Source organism: Danio aesculapii, chromosome 21, assembly GCF_903798145.1.
Source record: "Danio aesculapii chromosome 21, fDanAes4.1, whole genome shotgun sequence".
Lineage (NCBI taxonomy): Eukaryota > Metazoa > Chordata > Actinopteri > Cypriniformes > Danionidae > Danio > Danio aesculapii.
In genome coordinates, this window is record NC_079455.1 from 24,357,798 (window position 1) to 24,381,839 (window position 24,042).

Genomic DNA, 24,042 nt, shown 5'->3' on the forward strand with positions numbered 1-24,042 from the left:
ATAAAATAAAAGTAAAATAATAAACATATTTCATTAATAAATAAATATATTTATAAATATATAAATAAGTAAATAAACACATTTACACATTAAATAAATACATTTCATTAAATTACATTTAAAAAATAAAGCTAAATAAAAAAGGCATTATGATGGCACAGTGGGTAGCACGATCGCCTCACAGCGAGAAGGTCGCTGGTTCAAGTCTCGGTTCGACCAGTTGGCATTTCTGTGAGGAGTTTGCATGTTTTCCCTGTGTTCATGTGGGTTTGCTCCTGTTTCTCCCACAGTCCAAAAACATGCAGTACAGGTAAATTGAATAAGCTAAATTGGCCGTAGTGTAAGAGTGTGAATGTAGGAGTGTATGGGTGTTTCCCAGTGTTGGGTTTCGGCTGGAAGGGCATCCGCTGCATAAAACATAGGCTGGATAAGTTGGCGGTTTATTCCGCTGTGGCGACCCCTGATTAATAAAGGGACTAAGCCAAAAAGAAAATAATTGAATGAATGAATGTGATTTTCAATGCAACAGAGAGTAAAAAAGTAGAGTTAAATAATAAAATAATTTTAAGAAAGGACAAAAGCTTTATTTCATCACAGTATTTAAAAACAACACAACTCCTTTCAAGAGATCGTTTTTAGAAAACAGTATAATACCATATAAATAACATGAATTCACTGACATTTACATACATACATACATACATACATACATACATACATACATAGTATGCCTTTTATTTCAGTATGATGATGCATTTCCAACTCAAACTGACTATTGAGCAAGGGACAGGGTTCTTTTTTTTGCACCGCCTCTCATCTTTTCACTCAATCATCAGCCGTCAAACTGAAGTCATCAGAGAAGAGCAGCTATTCCAGAGCTGAAGGCTAGATTTTGGTTAAAGATTACCAAAACAAACTGTTTATTTCAGTGGATTAACTTACCCAGGCACTGATTAACTGTTCACATTAAGACTTACCAGGTAGGTGCGCTAGTAAAATAAACATTGTCAATTTTGGTTTCACACAGACTTTAAACATTAGCACAACACTGAGGTCTATATACTGCAGTTATACATTTAGAGGTACATTTACATGTAGTCATCTTAGGAGATGCGTCTGTCTTACAGCTGAGGAGGCATTCAGCGATTCAACAATAAGATGTAATACACACAAGAAGTGCTAATTATACAAATGAACAGTTTGCGCTCAGAGTATTAAGTGCTAGAGATAGGAGCAGGGAGTGTTTTGTTGTACTTTAAGAGAGAGAGAAGAGTGTTTCTACAGGTGTTTGTCAAGCCCACTCACCTGTGTAAATGCACAATGTTTTATTGTGGTCATGTAGACTGAGGCTTGTAGCCTGTTGAGTCTTTAACAACTACATTATTCTGTGCAGAGTCAGGTTGTACAAATTTAGGTGCTGGAAGATAACTATCCTGCACAAAGTTATTGGATGGTTGCACAAATTTAGGAACTGGAAGGTAAGTATCCTCCACAAAGATATGGGTAGGTTGCACAAATTTAGGAGCTGGAGTGTCAGTATCCTCCACAAGAATAGAGCATGGCTGCACAAATTTAGGAGCTGGAAGGTAAGTATCCTCCACAAGAACAGAGGATGGCTGCCCAAATTTAGGAGCTGGAAGGTAAGTATCCTCCACAAGAATAGAGGATGGCTGCACAAATTTAGGAGCTGGAGAGTAAGTATCCTCCACATAAATAGAGGATGGCTGCCCAAATTTAGGAGCTGGAAGGTAAGTATCCTCCACATAAATAGAGGATGGTTGCCCAATTTTAGGAGCTGGAAGATAAGTATCCTCCACAAGAATAGGGGTTGGTTTCACAAACCTAGGCGCAAAAATGTAAGTATCCTCCACAGCAACGGGAAAACTACATGCTGGTTGTGCAAACTTAGTTGCTGGAAGGTAACTATCCTGCATTTCCAAAAGAGGCTCAGACTTCTGGGCAACATCGACTGGTCTTGGGGTGGTCAAACTGTAAGACGGGTTTTCAATAATTGAGATAAGCTTCTTAGCGCAAGGAGAAGTAGTATTGTAGTACAATGGTTGTGCAGGAAGCAGTGCCATTTTAGAGCAGTGGGGATCAAGGCCAGGTGGGTTTTCTGTGGTTGTAGGATTATCTGAGCTGTTGACCTCTTGAATCTCACACTTCACGTATCCCTCGGTTATCTGGGTACAATAGATGCCCTGCAAACAACAGAAATTTGTTGGCTGTCAAGTCTTAAATTTAATGAAAACTATATTTAATAATATTGCATAACATTGTAGTTTTGTCGTCTGTCAGATGCAATGCTTTTTTTTGTCAGTTCAGATGGATTTTGATTGGCTGTCAATGTTTTTATCATTCACCAGTTTGAAAAAAAAAAGTAATTCTAATGATATAATTTCTCATTATGATTATAGTTCAGGGCTATTCTTTTATATTTATGAGGATCTCTTTTATGTTATGACTCTATCTTGCATGCTTATCTTAGTTTTACAGCACAAGAGCAACATGTCAATTTAGTAAATTGATTAGTTTTGTAATTTTACCAAGTGGCAGATTTTAATTTAAACGTTTGCTTTGATTTCAGCAGTAAAAAGATGTTCTCTCTTTTAAAATAGAAGTAGATAAGTGTAGTTAATCTCCTATTATTTCTATGGAAATGCAGGTTTATTCTAGAAAAAAAGAGTCTCTTTACAACAACTCTGTGAATGTCCTTGAGGGGCCAAGCAAGAGCCCAGACCTAAATCCTATTGAACATCTCTGGAGAGATCTGAAAATGGCTGTACATTTATATACTTTCCGGATGCACTGTATAATAAAAGTAGTATAAAAACTTTACCTGACTTTATTTTAATCAGTTTCCAAATAAATATTTCTCATTTTCATTCAGTTTAATCTAAAACTAAAATAACTAAAGCAAAATGAATTATAACGAATAAATAAAAGAAAAACAAATTTTTATATTATATCATTTTATTAAGATAAAATGTTACTAAATTATTCAAATTAGTTAGAAATGTATTTATTAAAATCTATACAGTTTAAGTACTAACACTAACACTCTTGTCTGAGACATAATATGCACACACCAGCAACCCATTTTTGGCTTGTGACCCACATAACACAGCATGTAGATCAAAATAATAAATACACATACACGCACACACACACACACACGCACGCACGCACGCACGCACGCACGCACGCACGCACGCACGCACGCACACACACAAAAGAACAAAATTATAAATCAAACTCAGTACTCACCTGTGTAGTCCATTTCCCTGCCAGTTTTGGTTCAGGAATATCTGGATACAAAAGGTCCTTTAACCTGAAGGGTGACATTTAATTAGAAGCACATCTTTAGAAAAGCTACAGATAATATTGGGTTTTTGAAAACCACAAGGCTGGAGAATCTGGCATACCATTCCCTCTTCCTGTAGCACAGCACTGTGATGATGATAAAGACAAGAGTTGCTGCACTGCAACCAACAACAGTGGCTGCAAGCATCTGGTCAACTGTGAAGAATTTCACTCAGTGTTATCACATTTGCATGATCCATTTTCCTCAATGCTAGACTTACTTGCTTTTTGATAATCGATGCATTCAATTATATATAATTCAATCTCACATACTTGGTGTTTCCACGTTCATTGTCAGTATAGCGTCTTCGCTTTCCCCTACTGATGTAAAGGCACAAACTGTGAAGATGTAGGATCCTGGATCTAATAGCAGATTAACTTCACGCGCTATAATAGAAGCAGACATTGTGTTCATTTGTGATGCATAATGTATTCTCAAACAAAAACAGTGGATGTTGAACCCACCCTTTGTCTCTATTGTGTTGATGACCCTTTTGGATTCGGAATGGGTTGTTTTGACCTTGTAGCCCAGTATGAAGCCTTTTTGCTGGTCTAAGGCCACTTCCATCCAGGAAAGCTCAACATTTCTGCCATTTTGCTGACCGCGTAGATTCTGTACTGTCCCCTGCGGTTCTGACAACACACATATTACAATGGAAGAATAACACAAATGAGGTAAACAATAAAGAAACGCAAGCAAAACAGTAAAAGATGAAAAATGAGTTCATGTCAATATTGCCCACAAGGAAATATACTGCAGTCATTTATAATATATAAGATATTTAGTATTTTGTCTGACAGTTGCGTATATGTTTTTTTATAATTATTTTTAGGGGTTTTCACCTTTAATGGATAGAACAGTAGAGTATTGACAGAAAAGCGTGGGGAGCAGAGGAAGGATCAGTATGGGACCTCGAGGCAGGAATCAAACTCAAATGTGTCAACGCACTACCACTACACCATTGGTGCTGACAGTTGCATATATGTTTGAGTGAGATAAGATGGATGTTGATGTCTATAGAGCTGCGCATCGTTGGATTTGCTCTTCAATACTTGGACTCTCAGTAGTAATTATTAAACCACACTGAACTGAGCTCAACTGAACTGAACTTAAACACTACAAACTGAACTACACTGTTCCAATTTACTATGACCTTTTATGTGAAGCTGCTTTGACACAATCTACATTGTATAAGTGCTATACAAATAAAGGTGAATTGAATGTGCTGATCTTAGGAAGGGGTGCTCAACCCTGTTCCTGGAGATCTACCTTCCTGCAAAGTGTAGCGTGTAGTGGTTTGTTTATTTGTAGGAATGTTGTAAGTTTATGTGTATTTTGATGTTTGTATTAATGTATTAATTAATCATGTTTGGGTGACTATTCTAACATCAGTCCAAGGACTGCAGATTAAAAAGAGCTTTTTGGCTAATTCTGGCTTATTAATGTACTTTGTCCCTGTCAAATGAATCTGAAATTAAATAATTAAATAATAAATACTCGTTTTCGAACCATAGTATAGTAAAGTGTTTGTACTGTATGTTATAGTATTATGACTTTGAATGCTACAGCATACTGTAATATTAACTGTCATGAACTGATAAAGTTTAATACAGCAGTATACTTTAGTTTTTACTTCCCTTTTTATGGAAAATGGTACAGTACTGGGTAATTTGTTTACATTACTATAGCCGTATAACCACAGCAACTATAAACCTACCACAACAGATTTATTTGAGTACTTTAGGTTCAAAAACACTATCCGCTTGTTAAGTGTGACATCACACGAAGTGGCCGTATGGGGAGACTCATCAAATGATAATAATAAACGTTTGCAAAGCGATGTAATACTTTTGAAAATCACGATTGATGTAATCAATATATTCATATCCATGCCTAAATAACCGATGGCCAGAAAGTGATTAATTGTTTTAGAAATTGTTAACATTTTGGTATTTGTGATGCACCAGAGACTGTTGTGAACTATATGATTTTATATCAAATTCACTTTAATGCGTGATCGGACTAAAAAAAGTGTCCATAAACAAATATTTTCTTCATTCAAATGAGTAGCGGCTTGGACCTGGAAACAGTATTCCATACGTCACGACTTAACAATCAGATAGCATTTACTATAAATGGGCTATATGCACATGAACATTTAATTTTCAGCCAGGCAGTCCAAAGGCTTCCGGTGTCTTTCCATTACAAAATTGTCACATTTAAGATCTGATTTCTTTAAAAATCAGTGATCTTCACTGCTTGTTAGATATATGATATGAAGTGGGTCTCAGATCGGACAAGAAGCACTGCATTAAAGTCTATTTGCCCACCATGTCTTAAACTTTACATTTTATTAAATATTATAAAAATATTATATTATTTTACCCCAGTATTTTCAATAGAATTTCTGCTTTAGCCTGTTGCTACTGACGGCGCTAGTGGTTACAACGGTCTTTCATCTCGTTTTATACTTGAACAACTAAATGAATGCCTAAGTCTATTTAACTGAATGTATTTTAATTTTCACAACATTGTGAAATTGAAAATAGTCACATGAAGCTTTCACCGGAAGTTTATCGTTGACTTTAAAACTCTAGCTGTGCATAGAGCCCAGTCGCTTTTTTTCATGTTCTGCTAGAGATATGTGAATTTATCACGAAAACCTGTTAAACACACCAAAGACATACTATTAATAAGCTTATTTATGTTAGCTATATGCTAACCATGCATATTTGATATGCTGAATTTAACAAGTAATTCTTTTACAATAATTACAGTACTGGAAAGTCTTGTTGTTGCTAACAAAATCATATGATTAGTTTTGGTTTCTTGGGGGCTTTAAAACAAGTTAGCATGTGCTAAAATATGCTAATCTATGTTAACATGATGTTAAAACATGATATTATATCAACATATTGGCGTAAACATAACTTTTTCTGATTCATGCTAAAAGTGAAAAAACATGATAGCGACCTTTTATGTGAAAAAATGCTAATGCTAACTGTATGGATTTACAAAGCTGTTTCAAAGATTCAGTTAAGTATTTCTCAAGCTAATGTAAAAGTTAATTTAACCCCATAAACTTTACTAACTATAGTACTTAATAGTACTTTTTTTTTTTAACTTTGACTGCTTACTTTGCTCTATAGCGTAACCCTCACTCCTCTGCAAAAGCACTGGTGCTTCATCAGTGCAGGCAAAGACTGAGATAGTATATCTCTCTCCGGCCTCAAAATCACCTGTGAGAGATGAAAAAGATTTCATGCAAGTAAAAATTGTGTTTTTTAGCAATCCTCATTCACAGGCTTCACCTCATATTCAACAAGCAACCCTTAAACCTGCACACAAATTCTATCTCAATATTACAGCAGATCAGAAGTGAATGCAATGTTTTATTTTATGCTCCCAACTGACCAGAAGGAATCCAAGTTTGGCACACATCATCGTCACATTCTGGGATTTTCTTCCAATCTACAGCACATTGTGTCTTATTGTAGGTTGGAAACCATTCAACAACATAGCCACAAGTTGAATTGGGATATATTTTCCAAAACAGCTCAAGTCCACCATTAGTGCTATTGATACGGCTTATACTGACTTCTTTGCCTGTGAAGAGTGTCACAAAAACATTATTAATCTTGAACACCTTTTCAGCTCATTCCAACAACCTTTGGAATATACTTTGAATACTCACCAGGATCACGTGGGACGATTAAGACAGAAGGAGGAGACAGACCAGCAGAGTTTTTTGCTGACAATTTAATTATTTGATTATTTTTTTCATTTCCAGAGGCGATACTGTAGCACAGCTCATTTGCTCCAATACTGACTGGACTTTTGAGGTTATTCGTGGTTAGTTTATATCCTGTTATTATCCCATGGCTTTGTTGTTGAGATAGAGGCTATAAAAGATTAAAAAGCCATATATTTACTTGTTTGATTGGAGACACAAAAAGCTGAAGAAATTGCACGTACCTTCCATTGAACATATGTGTTGTTTTCAGAATATTGCATCCAAATATCTACCAGTTCTGGAACTGAAGAGTTAAATTATTAGAATGTGACCAAATAAATGATGCATCCACTGCAATCATTGAATTACGCATTCATCTGATTAGTTCAAAAACAGTAATTCACTCAGAAAGTAAACTGCACTGAGATATTGTACACTGAGAAGTACACATTAGTGGCCAAAAGTGATGTCCAGTCTAAGATTACTGATGTATTTGCTCTTCATACAAAACTGTAGACTTTTTTAAACACGCATATTTCTGGATTTGAAAAATATAAAACATTGTATGTGCTCTATGATGCAACATAGGCTCATTCTGAAAACGCAGCCCTATATACATTTCTGGAGTTTGTGAATTAAGTAGCCAGAAGTACGTATGGCCGCATTTAATTTTTAAAACGAACGCTGAGGGGGAGTATGACACCGTTACTTTACGTGCTTACCAGCTGACCGTAGCTTGCCATGTACGTTGGCAGACTTGACATGCAGAGGGGAGTTGACCACGATGACAAGGTTCGAGTGAAGAACGTTTCCAGAAAGCAGATAAGACAAAAACAGAATCAAAAAAATAAAATAAATAACAGGGTGAGAATGTGTTAAAATCTGAAAACGTGGTAAAAATCAGGCGAGGGCTTTTCCTTTTTTGGATTGCTTTTTCAAGAGTTCACACTTAGCTGATGATCCATCAAAAGCTTGTTTGGCATGCTGTCCCGGGAGAGACCCCTGAGCTCAAGGGATCCTCGAGCCCGGGCTTTCTCCCGTTTGCAGAGCGAGAGGGGAGCTTGAGCTCGGTGGATCTCAGAACTCCCCATCTGCAGTAGCTAAGGGAACACGTGAGGAAAATGGGGGCTAGACAAATGCTTGATTGTTATGCGTGATGTATAACTTTGGATGGTAGGAGGAAACCGGAGAACCAGGGGAAAACCCACGCGGACACGGGGAGAATATACAAACTCCTCACAGAATCGCCTACAGGCCTGGCAGGACCAGGGCCGGCAATGTTCTTGCTGTGGGGCTAACAGTGCTAACCACTGGGCCGCCGTGCCGCCCGATCTATGGTAAAGGAGGAGAATGGGGAGGAAGGGGGGTTTCTTCCAAACAAAGATAAAGTGGACTGAAGACTGTGGTTATTTATAGTAGCTTATGGCTCAAATGATTGGAGGATAATGATTAGCTTATTACGAGACCGGCTGTAATAAATCATAAGCACGTGATCCTCTCGAAATTAGTTTATAAATAAACTTCACTTAAAACTGTCATTTGGGTTTAGGAAAGTGGGTGGGAGGGAGCAAAAAAAAAAAGTCTACTTAAAATGTAGCTTAACTACACTAAAAGCTACCCTCTGGGAAATGTAGCAAGCTAAGCTGAAACTACTTGGCAAAAGTAGCTTAGCTAAATCTAAGCTATTTTCGCAATTTTCATTTTTAAATAGAAGCAACTTAAATCCAAGTCGATCATATCTTAGTGATCAATAAAACTGTCAATGAAACATACGTATGAGGCAGACTTGTTAAGTTCAGTTATTTACTGCAATTAATACGCTGTACTAAACAGAAACAAATTATAGAATATAACACCAAAAACAAAAAATCCAATAAAACCAGGTGTTACACATTTAAAATGCTAAAGTAATTTATAGTAAAGGGAAATATTTAGAAATAAGCGGTATACTGTATATTTCCAACTCTTCATTAATGAATTACACCACAGTATACTTCAGCCTTTACTACAGTAAACTATTTATATATATATGAGCAATATCACATGAGTAGCAGTGTGATATGGCTGTATATCAGCACTGGTGGAAGGCGTGCGTTGGCACGAGGCTGCAGGCTACGAGTGTGATATTGCGTTTATACAACAGTTCGACGGCACAATCCTGTATATAAAAAAGAAAATCAAACACGGAGATTCTAAAACCCTTTTGTATTAGGAACTACTTTCTTCCACCATTCATTCACAATATCACAATAATTAACCTCGAAAAAAGCAGAGCAATCAATACCAGACTGCTGTTGTGTTTGCGATAAGGAGGGACGAGGCTGAATCCAGCTTTTTATTCGCAGCTTCTTATTGACTCTATCTGGTCCACCTTAAAAACCGCGACGCTTCCGTTTTTCAGCTTCTTATTCGCACTCAAGAAAACACACTAAGCAAGGGCTTATTATGCGGTTGTGGCCAGTGTTGCCAGATTGGACGGTTTTTAATTTATTTTTGTGGGTAAAAAATGACATAGGCGGGAAGTGAAAATTTGGGCGGTTTTGCAACGGCGTGCCCGAAAGCCCTCATACACCTGTTTTGATCTCCCAAAGAGATGCCACAGCCCCCGTTCTTTGCATACATATGCTTAGAACAGTGTAGAAACGCTTGTGATCCCCCTCCCCGACACGATCGGGAGGCGCTTTTGGTTTTCAGCGGTTTTCCGAGAGCTTTTGGGCTGGAAACAGTCAGCAACATCTGGCAACACTGGTCCTGGCTCAATCTTGTGGATAGACAACGTCAACCGTCTTTGGCCGCCAATGAGCTCTTTCAGAAATTGTAAATATTTTAAAATAGGCACTATTCTTACAAATAAACTGCATAGTTGAAATCTAAACAACTATATTCTCGACTAAAAAAGCCTAAAAAGTACATTTTGTTGTCTAACAACAGTAATATTTGTCAAACTGTAGTGTCTCTGCTTGTTGCTGGCTGTATGTGGGCGGAGTAATACATTGAGGTGAAGGGTGAAGAGTGTGTGATGTTACTGGCAAAATATTGCATGGCTATCAGCCAATCAGATTCAAGAACCTAATATATATATATATATATAACTCTTCTCCCTCGTCGTCACCGATCAGCGCGAGAGGTGGCAGTAACGCACCAAAACGTTTGTTGTCGACCACCATAAAACAGGTAGAAGAAGAAATCTCCATTCTCACCATTATATGGATTTACTTTCATCGGCTAGACACCGGTCTCACAGCTCCGTGAATGTCGGTGCCGTCACTTATTGACCTGCGATTGGTAAATGTAGCTTGTGTGGACGCTACTTGACTAAAAAATTGCTCCGCTACTGAGAAGCTGTTTGATGTATAAAGTAGCTACCCTGCCGCCACACTCCTGGGAAATGTAGTTAAGCTAGTAGCACCACTACTTTGAACAACGCTACTGCCCAACACTGAAAAAAACATAGCTCCTAGGACATATTTGGCGCTCTCCAGAAATGTATATAGGAGTATGTTTTCAGAATAAGCCTGGGTTGTCCATGTTTCAGTAGTTACAAAAGATAAGTTTTTTTTTCTAAATTGTAAATAAAACTTTTATTAATAAATCTTTTACTTTTCTGACCTAAAAATCAAAATCTTCATTCATTTTTTGAACAGACACAAAATTCAATTTCCATATTACCTCAACAAACCTTTTCAACAATCATTTTTTTTGCAACCAACTAAATTTTTCCATGTTTATTGTTTACCTCTTCACCAATTTATACTATATAATAACATGCTCCATTTGCTTACTCCATTTGACATCACTTTTAGTCAGTATTGTATATTAATGACACCCTATTTTATAATTTTTTAATTCTCTGTATACTTACTGTCCTCTTTAGTGGTAAAAGTAATTTCACTCCAGTCACCCCATTGGTAGAAATGCTCATGAGATCCACAACTCACTTTAGCTGTGTATTTAGTAAAGGGCTGCAGATGTTCCAGCACAACTGACGCAAGTCCTTTTCCACTGAAGGTTTTCTTTGAGAAACATGAAAAAGTTTGGACAGTTGTGAAAAACTTGCAACCCAAATAGCGGAAAACTACAACAGAATGGTTATCGATTCCAATTCAAGATAATAACAGATGATACCAACATTGTAAAGGTTTCCATTGAGCATCACTTGGCAAATCATTAGAAGTGAAGCATATTCTGTTACACTCCAACTCCACTGAACAGTGGCATTTCTTGCATGAGCAGCATGGGATATATTATAAGGTGCTTTCAACCATACTGTGCAAGAAGAAACAGACAATCAGAAATCAGTTAAATGCTTTGGCTGTGCAATACTAGTAAAGACTTGTCAATGTTAAAATTCTGTTTTACCTCGGTGTGTGGGATCAGCTATGTCAGTGACAATCTTCATACCAAGTGCATTTCTGGCAATCAGAGTCCAGTTTGTAATCTGCTGTTTTAGCTCAAGTGGGTCACATCGATTGAATTCACATTTTCTGACAAATACAAAACAAGCAGAATCAGTATCAGGATTGTATGAATTGTGAAATTCACACTGTACATTAAGACACAACACAATAATTACTTTTAAAACAACATTTAAAAACAACGAAAGTTGACCAAAGTGCTGTACATAGGAGTACTAAAGACAGAGAGGATAATAAGAATAAAAAAAAATAATAATAAATAAATAAAAAAAAGAAAACAAGACTAGCAAATTAATCAGCAAAAGGAATAAAAGGACCATTAATAATAATACTGATGAATGAGATGAATGATATGTTTGTCAGTCTTGTGGTTACCTTCCATTAAGTGTGTAGTTTGTTACTCTTGTACCGTACAGCTGGGTTTTTCGGCCAAGTTTCCAGTGACACTCCACAAAGCTGAGGTCCCGTGTGATACAAGTAAGATTCTGGTCATCTGGAGGATCTGTAACAGCAGGACAAATGAAACTGTTAAGGCCAGGACTCAAGCCACATAGTAATCTGATACAGTTAGGTCCATCAATATTTCGACATTGACACAATTCTAACATTTTGGCTCTATACACCAACACAATGGATTTGAAATGAAACAAACAAGATGTGCTTTAACTGCCGACTGTCAGCTTTAATTTGAGGGTATTTACATCCCATACAGGTAAACGCTGTAGATATTACAACAGTTTGCAAATGTGCTTCCCAATTTTTAAGGGTCCAAAAGTAATTTGACAATTGGCTTCTAAGCTGTTTCATGGCCAGGTGTGTGTTATTCCCTCTTTATACCAATGACAATGAGCAGATAAAAGGCCCAGAGCTTATTTCAAGTGTGCTTTTTGCATTTGGAATCTGTTACCGTCAACTCTCAAGATGAGATCCAAAGAGCTGTCAATATCAGTCAAGCAAGCCATCATTTGGCTGAAAAAACAAAACCAACCCATCAGAGAGATAGCAAAAACATTGGGCGTGGCCAAAACAACTGTTTGGAAAATTCTAAAAAAGAAAGAATGCACCAGTGAGCTCAGTAACACCAAAAGACCAAAGAATTATTTTCCTAGTGAAGAAAGCACTCTTCTCAGGAACACTTTCCGGGAGGTAGGTGTATGTGTGTCAAAGTAAAAAATCAAGAGAAGACTACACCAGAGTGAAAACAGAGGGTTCACCACAAGATGTAAAACATTGATGAGCCTTAAAAACAGAAAGGCCAGATTAGAGTTCTAAAAAAGCCTTCACAGTTATGGAACAACATCCTATGGACAGATGAGAACAAGATCAACTTGTACCAGAATGATGGGAAGAGAAGAGTTTGGAGAAGGAAAGAAAATGCCCCAAAAACAAGCAGGAACTAAAGACCGTTTCTGTAGAGGCCTGGCAGAGCACCACCAGGAATGAAACCCAGTGTCTGGTGATGTCTATGCGTTCCAGACTTCAGGCTGAAAAGGATTTGCAATCAAGTATTAAAAAGTGAAAGTTTGATTTATGATTATTATTCTGTCCAATTACTTTTGGACTCTAAACAAGTGGGAAGCACATATGCAAACTGTAGTCATTCCTACAGTGTTTACCTGATTTGGATGTAAATACCCTCAAATTAAAGCTGACAGTCTGCAGTTAAAGCACATTTTGTTAGTTTTATTTAAAATCCATTGTGTTGATGTATAGAGCCAAAAATGTTAGAATTGTGTTGATGTCCAAATATTTATGGACCTGACTGTACATGGAAATATACGCAAATTACATATATGACATTCAAGTTCATATTTGAATTTTACATATATAAAATAAATGTCATATATGCAATAAACATTTAGAAACAAATGGCCGCTTACATATATATTTTTTCCAAACCATTGGAATTACAAATATGTACATATATGTTCAAATGTGTTTGATATAATTCTATTAATTAACAATTATATATATGTATATATAATTTAAAATGGTTATTTTACATTTGAATAATATTTTACATTAATATTGTTTTTACTGTATTTTTAATCAAATAAATGCAGCCTTGGCAAGCATAAGTGACTTCTTTCAAAAAGGTTTAACACCAAAATGTTAAAATGCATTTAGTTTGCTTACTAACGTTAACTAATCAGGTAAACAATCCTGTTTTTATGGCAATTTGCACCTATTTTATGTTTTGATGAATTAGTGGACAACCAAGATCTCGTTTTGTCAATGAAAGTTATGTTTAGGGGTGGATATTCACTTTTTTTAAATGTAGGTTTTCATACAAATGATGTTTTCCTTGGATAAAGGGGCAGCTATGCAACATAATGATGTATAGTTTTGTTCATAATGCTATAAATGTAAATGGTAAGTTTTACTAAGGGCTTTCCTTCTTTTAATCTAATATACTTCAGGCGACTGGAATAGTGGCCATTTCCTGCATAATGCCATATTTGGGCAATATATCTAACATTCTATTCGACAGTTCACTTACAATAAGATTTATTTACACTTACAGCCAAAAAATACTGACGCGCCAGGAGATGATTTTTCATTTTTTACTTCACAGTCTACATCTGAAAAGTATTCAGAAGTTCTGGAAAAGGGATCTTTGTGGGACTCTGTGATGTAGGTCCTGTTGCTGATGCGGATGACAAATTTAGAGAAATTGTTCAGTGAAGCCTTTTCTGTTTTCAAGATGCAACAGAATGTGATGTTACTCCCGATCATGAAAACTTGATTTCGAGGATAGACTTGTGAAATCAAAGAATTTTGGTCTTGACCTGTTAATATATAAGTGAAACTCATGTTAAGTTCAGTGTGTTATTCTCTTTTGCATATTATGTGCATACGACCTTTGGCTACAAACCTGTGTATGTCAAATATGATGTCCATTCACTAATGCGATGCTGATCCCGGCGCCTAAGTCTGACCGAATGAGAAGTGCACTGCAACGGTATAGGTGAGGTCCATTTCCAGTGATAATGGCTGCTTTTGTCCGCCTTCACGTGTATATTTTCCTAAAACAGATATTTTACATTGAAAAACACTCTTGATTTTTATTTTCTTGCTAAAATTTTTTTTAAAACCCAACTTACAAGGTGAACGGTCCTCATCTGTTCAGTGTGAATGATCTCTATGTCATAGCTGACTTTTTCAAATTCATTATTTTCATCTGTCCATTCAACATTCAACACCCATGCTCCATCCTTAGATGTTTCAGTTTTTTCTTCAGATACGTTTAACTCCTTTATAGAAAGTGGGAGCCCTGTTGATAAAAAAGATCAAATTTATTTGAATTTGTCTGTCAAAACTCTTAACCCTTGTGTATTGTTCAAATGTACTACTCTTTCATTATGTTAATGGATGTTTACATTGCATCCGAAAAGTATTCATAGCGCTTCACTCTTTCCACATTTTTTTATGTTACAGCCTTATTCCAAAATGGATTAAATTAAATTATTTCCTCAAAATTCTACACACAATACCCCATAATGACAATTATGGCTTGGCACACCTGTCTTTGAGAATTTTTGCCTATTCCTCATTGCAGTACCTCTTAAGCTCTATCAGGTTGGATGGGAAGCGATGGTGTACAGCTATTTTCAGATCTCTCCAGAGATGTTTAATAGGATTTACGTCTGGGCTCTGGCTGGTCCCCTCAAGGACATTCACCGAGTTGTTGTGAAGCCACTCCATTAATATTTTGGCGGTGTGCTTTGGGTCATTGTCCTGAAGAAAGATGAACCGTTGCCCCAGTCTGAGGTCAAGAGCACTCTGAAGCAGGTTTTCATTTAGGATGTCTCTGTACATTGCTGTATTCATCTTTCCCTCTATCCTGAATAGTCTTCCAGTTCCTGCTGCTGAAAAATATCCCCACAGCATGATGCTGCCACCACCATGCTTCACTGTAGGGATGGTATTAGCCTGCTGATGAGCGGTGCCTGGTTTTCTTGGTTTCTTGGTTTCTTATGGTCTGAGAGTCCTTCAGATGCCTTTTGGCAAATTCCAGGCAGGGAGTGGCTTCTGTCTGGATACTCTACCATACAGGCTCCTCTCTCCATAGAAGAACGCTGGAGCTCAGACAGAGTGACCATCGGGTTATTGATCACCTCCCTGACTAAAGCCCTTCTCTCCCGATGACTCAGCTTAGATGGCCGGCCAGCTCTAGGAAGAGTGCTAGTGAATCCAAACATCTTCCACTTCCAGATGATATAGGCCACTGTGCTTTTGGAACTTTCAGAGCAGCAGAAATAAATGTGGAAAAAGTGAAGTTCTATCAATACTTTCCGGATAAACTGTATGCCCCCATTGACTTCCATCATAATGACATTTTTTGATTGCAGACACCACATATTTATGCATTCTTGATTGTTGGTGGTTTTTCCTATTGGTAAGAGGTAAAATTGGTAATTTTTACTGTTGATCATCAGTTACCACCATTAACCTTTAAGATGCCTGTGCAAAAGTGTTTCTGACTTTTATAGGGAGTTTTATGGATTTTTCTGTGCACAAAATTACACGTACTATGTTTACTTTGTTCTGAGAGCTGAGAGGCTTATTTTGATTTGATCAGACATATCAAGGTAATGGCGACACAGTGGCGCAGTAGTTAGCACTGTCGCCTCACAGCAAGAAGGTCGCTGGTTCGAGCCCCGGCTGGGTCAGTTGGCATTTCTGTGTGGAGTTTGCATGTTCTCCCTGCGTTTGCGTTGGTTTCCTCCAGGTGCTCCGGTTTCCCCCACAGTCCAAAACATGCCGTACAAGTGAATTGAATAAACTAAATTGGCCGTAGTGTAAGTCTCTGAATGAGTGTGTTGGATGTTTTCCAGTACTGGGTTGCAGCTGGAAGGGCATCCACTGTGTAGTGGATAGTGCAAACATATGCTGAATAATTTGGTGGTTCATTCCACTGTGGCAACCCCTGATGAATAAAGGGACTAAGCCGAAGGAAAATGAATTAATAAATATATCAAGGTATGTGCGCAGAGACCTCTCTCACACACGCACACACACACACACTACACTCCATATAAAAGCCAGAAACATTTTTTGCAATGCAACTGTTGATCAACATCAATCAACAACGCATGATTATATGGTGTCATGGCTTTGTATCACATTTTTTGTTGTTGTTATAATGGTAGTCAATGGGGGCCAAAACAGTCACCAACATAACGAAAGGGTAGTGAATTTGCCCAGAGTGTATTGTTGAGGTTCTTGAAAACACCTTTCCAAAATATGTGTAAAAATAATGGTTGTCACCAAAAATCACTTTATTTGCTGAAACACAGAGAAATTTGGGCCAAATTAAGACTCAAAATGATCACAGAGAGGATGAAAACATCCCCAAGAGCACACAAGGGTTAACTACTCAATTACTGTATTATTAAAAGTATAATTAACAATTAACTCCTATAATAGTATACAATATCCTATAATAATAATAATAATAATAATCAATTAACTCCTGTATTAATTGTGGTTCTTCTTATACCTTTTCCAAAGTCAAATTTAAGCACTTTTCAAGCACTTTCCAAGTGTATCTTTGATCTTTTACAGCACTTGCTGCATATGACATATGACATATTTACGTACATATACATATTTCATCACATATGTATATCAGATGCTATATATTACAGTATTCTATAGTACAGTATTCTAAGGAATTTTGATAGCATGCATGCCCAACATTTAATTACTGTCATTTACTCTCTTAAATGTGTCTTTCATGCATCTTTTATGCAGTATTTTTCATTTTTTTGCAAAAGAAAAAATATTATACATCATGTAATTATTATTAACTATGTAATAATTTTAATTAGTTAATTATTATTAAGCATTTACTAGCCTTAATTATGAAAGCAACACAAATTACATTTTCAAGCGGTTTCAAGCACTTTATCTAATATCTAAGCACTTTTCAAACCTTACATTACGTTTATTTTAATTTAATTAATTTTCAAGGATTTCCAGCACCCGTATGAGCCTTGAATAATTATATCAGTTTCCATTTGTCTGTTGAACACAAAAAAAGACATTGTGAAACCTTAAAAATCGTAAAAATAAATCCACTTTAGTGCTTAGCAGAAGAAAACAGCACAAACAGATTTGAAACAAACGTACAGTGAGTAAATGACGGAATCAACATTCGTGGTGATAATTTTTGGTTAAATGCATCCAAGACTCACCGTCCTGTTCTGCCAGCCCAATCAGAGACACAAGCAAAGCACAAAAAAGCCAGACCGACATGACAGAGTTCAGAAGCTTCTGCACCAGTAATGGCTCAGCCGTGTCTCCATTAGCAATTAAGCCTGCCAAAGAAAACAAATAATTTTAACAATCTTCTAATAATGAAGAAATTGAAGTAAGTGATCTTTCTTCCCCAAAGGATTTTAATTTACAAGAAACAAAGACAACAGAGTGGAAGGAGAGAGAAAGAGAGATGTAATGGAGTCATCAGGACAGGAACGATTTACCACAGACTTAAATCTGCATTCCCACGAGTATGTGCGTTTCCCAGCATGCTTTTTTCAAATCAAAACTAGACTGTTCTGCTGATTATTGTTATTAGAGAATTAACCTAAACTCATTTGTGATTCAGGCACAAATTGTATTCTTATTATTTGGCCCTTAAGAACAAAAAGTGTATCATGATAATGCAAATCATGCAATTGATATAACTCTATTTGAAAGTTTATCAGGGCATTAAGAAACACATTTGCTTGTTCAAACTACTTATTTAAAATGAGCTGAATCAACACGGGTGCGGGGTGCGCGCGAACTGAAGAGCGGGGGTGAAAGTGGGTGGGCTTTGGGTGGAAATCCGGGAGTTTTCCGGGAGACAGAACAATACGGGAGGTGGGCGGGAGATGGGTCTGAAATACGGAAGACTCCCCAGAAAAACGGGAGTGTTGGCAGCAAAGCATAAAAAAGACTAAAAGCATGTACTGTAATGTACGGGATGCGCATCATGTTTTTTAAAAGCGCGAAAGAGCGCAGGCTGTTGTGTGTGTGCGCGCTTAGCCTCGGAGACGAGCAGAGCACACACATCTAACGCCATCTTAATGCGAGCACTTTAATGGTCTAATACATGCACATTTGTGTCAGAGCGCGGTGTCTAGTGATTATTGATATTAACCCTCATTTGTGTAATAATCAAACAAGTTGAGAATCAAAAGACATGCGAAAGAGAAACCATATTAGAGCCGCACAAGTGACAGCGCCTGTTTTTATTATTAATCAAACAACAAGGACAAAATCACTCACTGCTCTTGACTGAAGGACTTTTGTAGCTAAAGTTTTTTTCTTACAGTGAAGATGCTTAAAGCACAGTTTGTTTCATATTTTTATTCTATTGTATTTATTTACCTTTACTTATTTACAGGTAGGAAAATAACTGCATATATACAGTTGAAGTCAGAATAATTATCCCTTGTGAATTATTAGTAACCCTTTTCCCCCAATTTCTGTTTAATAGAAAGATTTATTTTCAACCCATTATTAAACATAACAGATTGACAACTCACTTCTAATAACTGATTTCTATTATCTTCGCTATGATGACAGTACATTATATTTTACAAGATGTTTTACAAGATACTGGTATTCAGCTTAAAGTGACATTCAAAGGCTTAATTAGTGTAATTAGGCAAGTCATTGTTTAACAGTAGTTTCTTCTGCAGACAATCAAAAATATATATTGCTTAAGAGGGCTAATAATAATGAGCTATTAAAATAGGTTTCAAAATATTTAAACCTGCTTTTATTCTAGCCGAAATAAAACAAATAAGCCTTTCTCCAAAAGAAAAAATATTATAGGAAATACTGTGAAAAATTCCTCTGTTAAACATAATTTGGGAAAAATTTATAATAAAAAAAAATTCACAGGAGGGCGAATAATTTGACTTCAACTGATAATCGTTTTTAATAATCGTGATTACAATTATGACCAAAATAATTGTGATTATGATTTTTCCCATAATCGAGCAGCCCTAGCCTTACTCACTATTTGCTCACCCTCAAGTTGTTGCAAACTTGTTGGAGTTTCTCTTTTTTTTTTGAAGAAACAAAAAGAGTATATTTTGAAGAATGTTAGAAACCAGAAACCATTGACATCCATTATAGGAAAAAAACAATACAATGGAAGTCAATGGTTACCGGTTCAAACTCACCGGTTCAAACTCATAAATTCTTGGAACCAATTGAGGGTGAGTTAATAGTCACAATTTTTTTATTTTGGTGAAAACTATCCTTCAAAATTGGTAAAAAGGAGCCCAATATTTGCAAAGAATATATCTCTTCCACATTACTCAAATATTGTCTTATGTGTTCAACAGACAAAAGAAACAAGTCAAGGGTGAGTAAATGATGACAGAATTTTCAGTATTGTGTGAACTATTGCTTGAACACAAATATCTGTATCATGCAGTTGAGATGATCTGCTGATGTGTTAATCAACTGGGGATTTAAGTGACTTTTAATGTGGCTTGGTTGTAGGCTTGTGCCGGTATTCGGTAATGCGATAAATCACGGTAATGAATATGCACGATATTGTTATCGCGGGCACTTCAAAATACCGTGAAAAATAATAGATCCGAATTTATATTCTTAGAACGCGCCTTAGCTTATTTTCCATCAACTGCTTGAAAAAACACTTCGTATATGCTGCGCAGAACTGATGCGCACTCTGATGTAAACAATCCCCGCATGTAGAAGCACTGTGTCCACGCAGTGCGCGCCGCCACGGCCACCGCTTGCTAATCCTCACACGAAGAAGAAGCATGGCGGAAGGAGGAACGTTGCTGTCAATTTATCCCCCTTCAGAAAGGGTAAAGTCAGAGGTTTGGAAATATTTTGGGTTCCAAAAAAATGCAGAGGGATTGCTAATCGAAGACGGTTTCCCTTTGCACATTCACTTTGATACAATTCCTCAAGTTTACTTTTATATTGTGTATTGTTTTATTTATATTCATTTGTATTTAAATGTTTGAAGTACTTTTAGTTAATTAAAAAGTTATTAAAGTTACTAAGTTGACGAAACTGAAGTTTTTTGTGTTTTTTTACTTGTTTCTCTAGTAAAATTACAATATCGTGATAATACCGTATACCGTGATAAAAGCTCAATCAATTAATCGCAGCATGAAAATGTGATACCGGCACATGCCTACTTGGTTGTTGATGTCAGACGTATTTCAGAAATTGCTGATCAGCTACGATTTTCATGCACAACCCTCAGGGTTTACAGATGTGAATGTTAATGCCAGAGGCTAGAGGAGAATGGCTAAACTGGTTCAAGCTGATAGAAAGGCAGCAGAAGCTCATGTTGTTACAATCGAGGTCTGCAGAAGAACATCTCTAAACAACTGACACATCAAACCTTGATGCAGATGAGCTACAACCGCAGAGGAAAAGCACAGTGGGCAGCAGAAAACCAAATCAGACATGCTTTCCCGGTTTGATGAGCCTAAGTTTCTGCCATGAAATTCATGCATTGATCTGTCCTGCCTTGTATCAAATGTTAATGCCGGTGATGTAATGTGTAAGGGATATATTCTTTGCCAATTTTGGGTTCCTTGGTACCAATTTAAAGGATAGTTTTTACAGAAATTCAACTATAGTGACTATTAACTCACCCTTAAGTGGTTCCAAGAATTTATGAGTTTCTGTTAAACACAAAAGAAGATATTCTGAAGAAAGCTGAAAACATGTAACCACTGACTTCCATAGTAGGAAAAACAAATACTATGGAAGTCAAGGGTTTTCAGCTTTCTTCAAACTATCTTCTTTTCTCTATCTTCTGTTCAACAGAAAAAAAGAGAAAAGAGCAACTCAAACAGGTTTGGTATAAGTGAATGGAAAATAAATTAGAATTTTCATTTTTGGGCGAACTATCCCTTTAAAGGGGTGGTCCTCTACGATATCATATTTAAACTTTAGTTGATGTGTAATGTAGCTGTGTGAACATAAACAACATCTCTGAACGTAATACACTTAAAGTTCAGTGCAAAGGGAGACAACAGCTGCACCCCAAATCGCATACTTATGCACTATGCTACGCCATTTTGTAGTATAAATAGTGTAAGTAGTGCGTTCACACTGAAATAATAAGTGCAATTTGATTACCCGGATGATGCACTCATTCAGCAGGTAAAATGAAGTGTGTAATGATGGACACTTCACGCACTCAACGACCACAGGTTTGCTCACGTAGAGGAAGGGGTGGAGCTATCGGGCGCACATGTTGGATAACTTTATTTATTTTGGATGGTGAAAGCAAAATTTTCCTACGAGTGATTATAGCGCTTCCCGATGGTGAATGCGGTTATACTCATGGTAGGTATTATTTGATAGTTTGGTCATTTATTTCACTGATTTGGCAACCGTCAAACTTCATCAGGGAAACGGTTTGAATTTTTCGCCTAGTAAAAAAAACATTAGTGCTCCATTTGGGACGACACTACATACATATACTATGCTGTTGAGTGTGTAAGTGCAAAAGTACATAGTGCATAGTGTATAGTGTGCTATTTGAGACGCAGCTATTGGCTTTTACAGAGTTACAGTAGCTTAGTGAACCCTACGGTGGACGAAGTTTGGGGACTACAATAAAATACATCCGGGTTAATGATGTTATAAACCTTTCAGGTTATGCACACACACCCGCGCAATGAAGGGGTGTGGCCAGAGGCACTGTAATGTTATAACAGAGATGCTTGCTGGTGATGTGAAGCTGATCTGCGAATCACAGCACATTGTGTTAGCTAAAACAATCAGAGCCTCTTGAGGGCGGGTCTTTTGGAGGAACTAGGAAATATGACAGTCGTTTTCATGTTAGCTGAGTAGCTGTATATAATCAAAGTAAGATATATGTAAAAATAACGTTATTTTTTACAGATGAAGCACGAGCACTCATTGCTTTGCACCCAATAAACACAACGAAGCCTGGACCACCCCTTTAAACACTGTTTAGTGACAGCCTATCTGAGTTTTCTTGCCGACAATGTCCATCCCATAATGACCACAGGTACTCATTTTGTGATGGCTACTTTCCAAATGCAATGCGTCACGAAGCTCAGATCATCTTAAGTTGGCAGTGAGTTCACTGTACTCGTATTTCAATACAATAGAGCATCTTTTGTGATTTAGCAATTTATGACATGGATAGTGCAAATCTTGTGCAACTACATCATGTCAAACCACTTCTAAAGAATATTTCCAGATGAACCTTACGCATGAACAGCGCAGTTCTGGGAATACATGGGGTCAACCCAGATTCTAGACAAGTGTACCTAATAAAGTGACTATATTATTCCCTTAAATACGAGTTAAACTACATTTTTACGCTTATAACAGAAATATGTCCATTTCAGGTGCGTTGTTAATTGTCACAAAATAGAAGCCATTAAATGTAAAAACATTTCTATTATTATTATTATTATTCTTGCTTCATTATCAGTTACCATATTCGTTGCAAAACACCTGATTTTAATTGTTCGCGAGAGCGTTGATCTTGAGGTGTACAGAGAATTACTCGCATCCAATAGCCAAATCAGTCATACTTATTTAAATTATTAATTAAAAGTGCTTAAATACATACATATGGTTCTGATTCGTTAACTGACTATAGAAAGAATAGGCTACATCATAAAATAAGAAAACTTATGAGTCAAATAAAGAAAATCTCTCTCGTAAAATCCGTCATTAAACACATTCAAGTAACGTTAGTTAATTTTACTCGTTAACGAAAACTTTGTAAAGGTTTTGTGTCATTAAGAACTACAGAAAGCCTTTTCGTGAGCGGTTAAATGAGAATAAACACCCACCTCTTTGAAATGTCGACAGCCTTGTTGTATGTCGATGAATCCACTGTGGTTGACCTTCAATTATTTTCGCTCTCAGGTAAAAATATTAAACTTACATGAGCTAATTTTAGCGAGCTACAGGCAAACTCTCTTGGAGCAGATGTGTGAGAGCGTGTGAGGTGGGAGGAACTTAATGGAAACGTGTGGGAAGTTGCGAGTGCCACTGGGAATCAAGTACAACAAGTTTATTATCCTGTTATTAACAGCAGCACGTTAAACCCACTCGCGGCGTCTCGTCGGATGTTTTACGGGGTAAAAGTTCTCTCAAAGTACAATATTTTATATATTTGTTTTATTTTACGATTTAATCACATGACAACTTTCTTCTGTTAAAAAGTAATGTACAGTAGATTTAAATCTTGTAAACCCCCTTTGACATAATAACACTAGGTCGATGGCAATTGGATACATCTTTTCAACTAATACAACTTATGTATTCGGCAGCCTATACTTATTCTCATACTAGTATATAAGTCAGCCTATTTAAAACGGACTAAAACTTTACGAGCTTATAGGCACCTTTTTAAAACATAGCCTACCATTAGATGTTGGTTCTATAGTACCTAATAAATATGGTACTTAATTTTTAGATAAGATAGATAAGATTTTTATCTACATAGATACTACTTATTTTAATAGAGACTAGTAACTTTTATG

At 36.7% G+C, this 24,042-nt stretch overlaps 1 protein-coding gene across 2 annotated transcripts; it reads right to left on the reverse strand.

Moving 5' to 3' along the window:
* Positions 1 to 559: 559 nt before the first annotated feature.
* On the reverse strand, positions 560 to 23,523 carry lifrb (LIF receptor subunit alpha b). Of its 2 annotated transcripts, none has more exons than XM_056446337.1 (18): positions 23,347 to 23,523; positions 17,713 to 17,835; positions 14,617 to 14,786; positions 14,388 to 14,538; positions 14,035 to 14,301; positions 11,888 to 12,014; positions 11,457 to 11,581; positions 11,227 to 11,363; positions 10,960 to 11,110; positions 7,340 to 7,401; positions 7,059 to 7,266; positions 6,779 to 6,970; positions 6,502 to 6,603; positions 3,829 to 3,996; positions 3,637 to 3,750; positions 3,426 to 3,519; positions 3,268 to 3,331; positions 560 to 2,201 (listed from the first exon to the last, which is right to left on the reverse strand). In XM_056446337.1, the coding sequence occupies exons 2-18, from the start codon at positions 17,771 to 17,773 to the stop codon at positions 1,335 to 1,337; spliced, it is 3,060 nt and encodes a 1,019-aa protein (XP_056302312.1). In that variant the 5' UTR covers positions 17,774 to 17,835; positions 23,347 to 23,523; the 3' UTR covers positions 560 to 1,334. The 2 variants fall into 2 exon arrangements, with proteins under 2 accessions (XP_056302312.1, XP_056302311.1); XM_056446336.1 differs by having other exon boundaries at positions 14,029 to 14,301.
* Between the last annotated feature and the right edge of the window lie 519 nt (positions 23,524 to 24,042).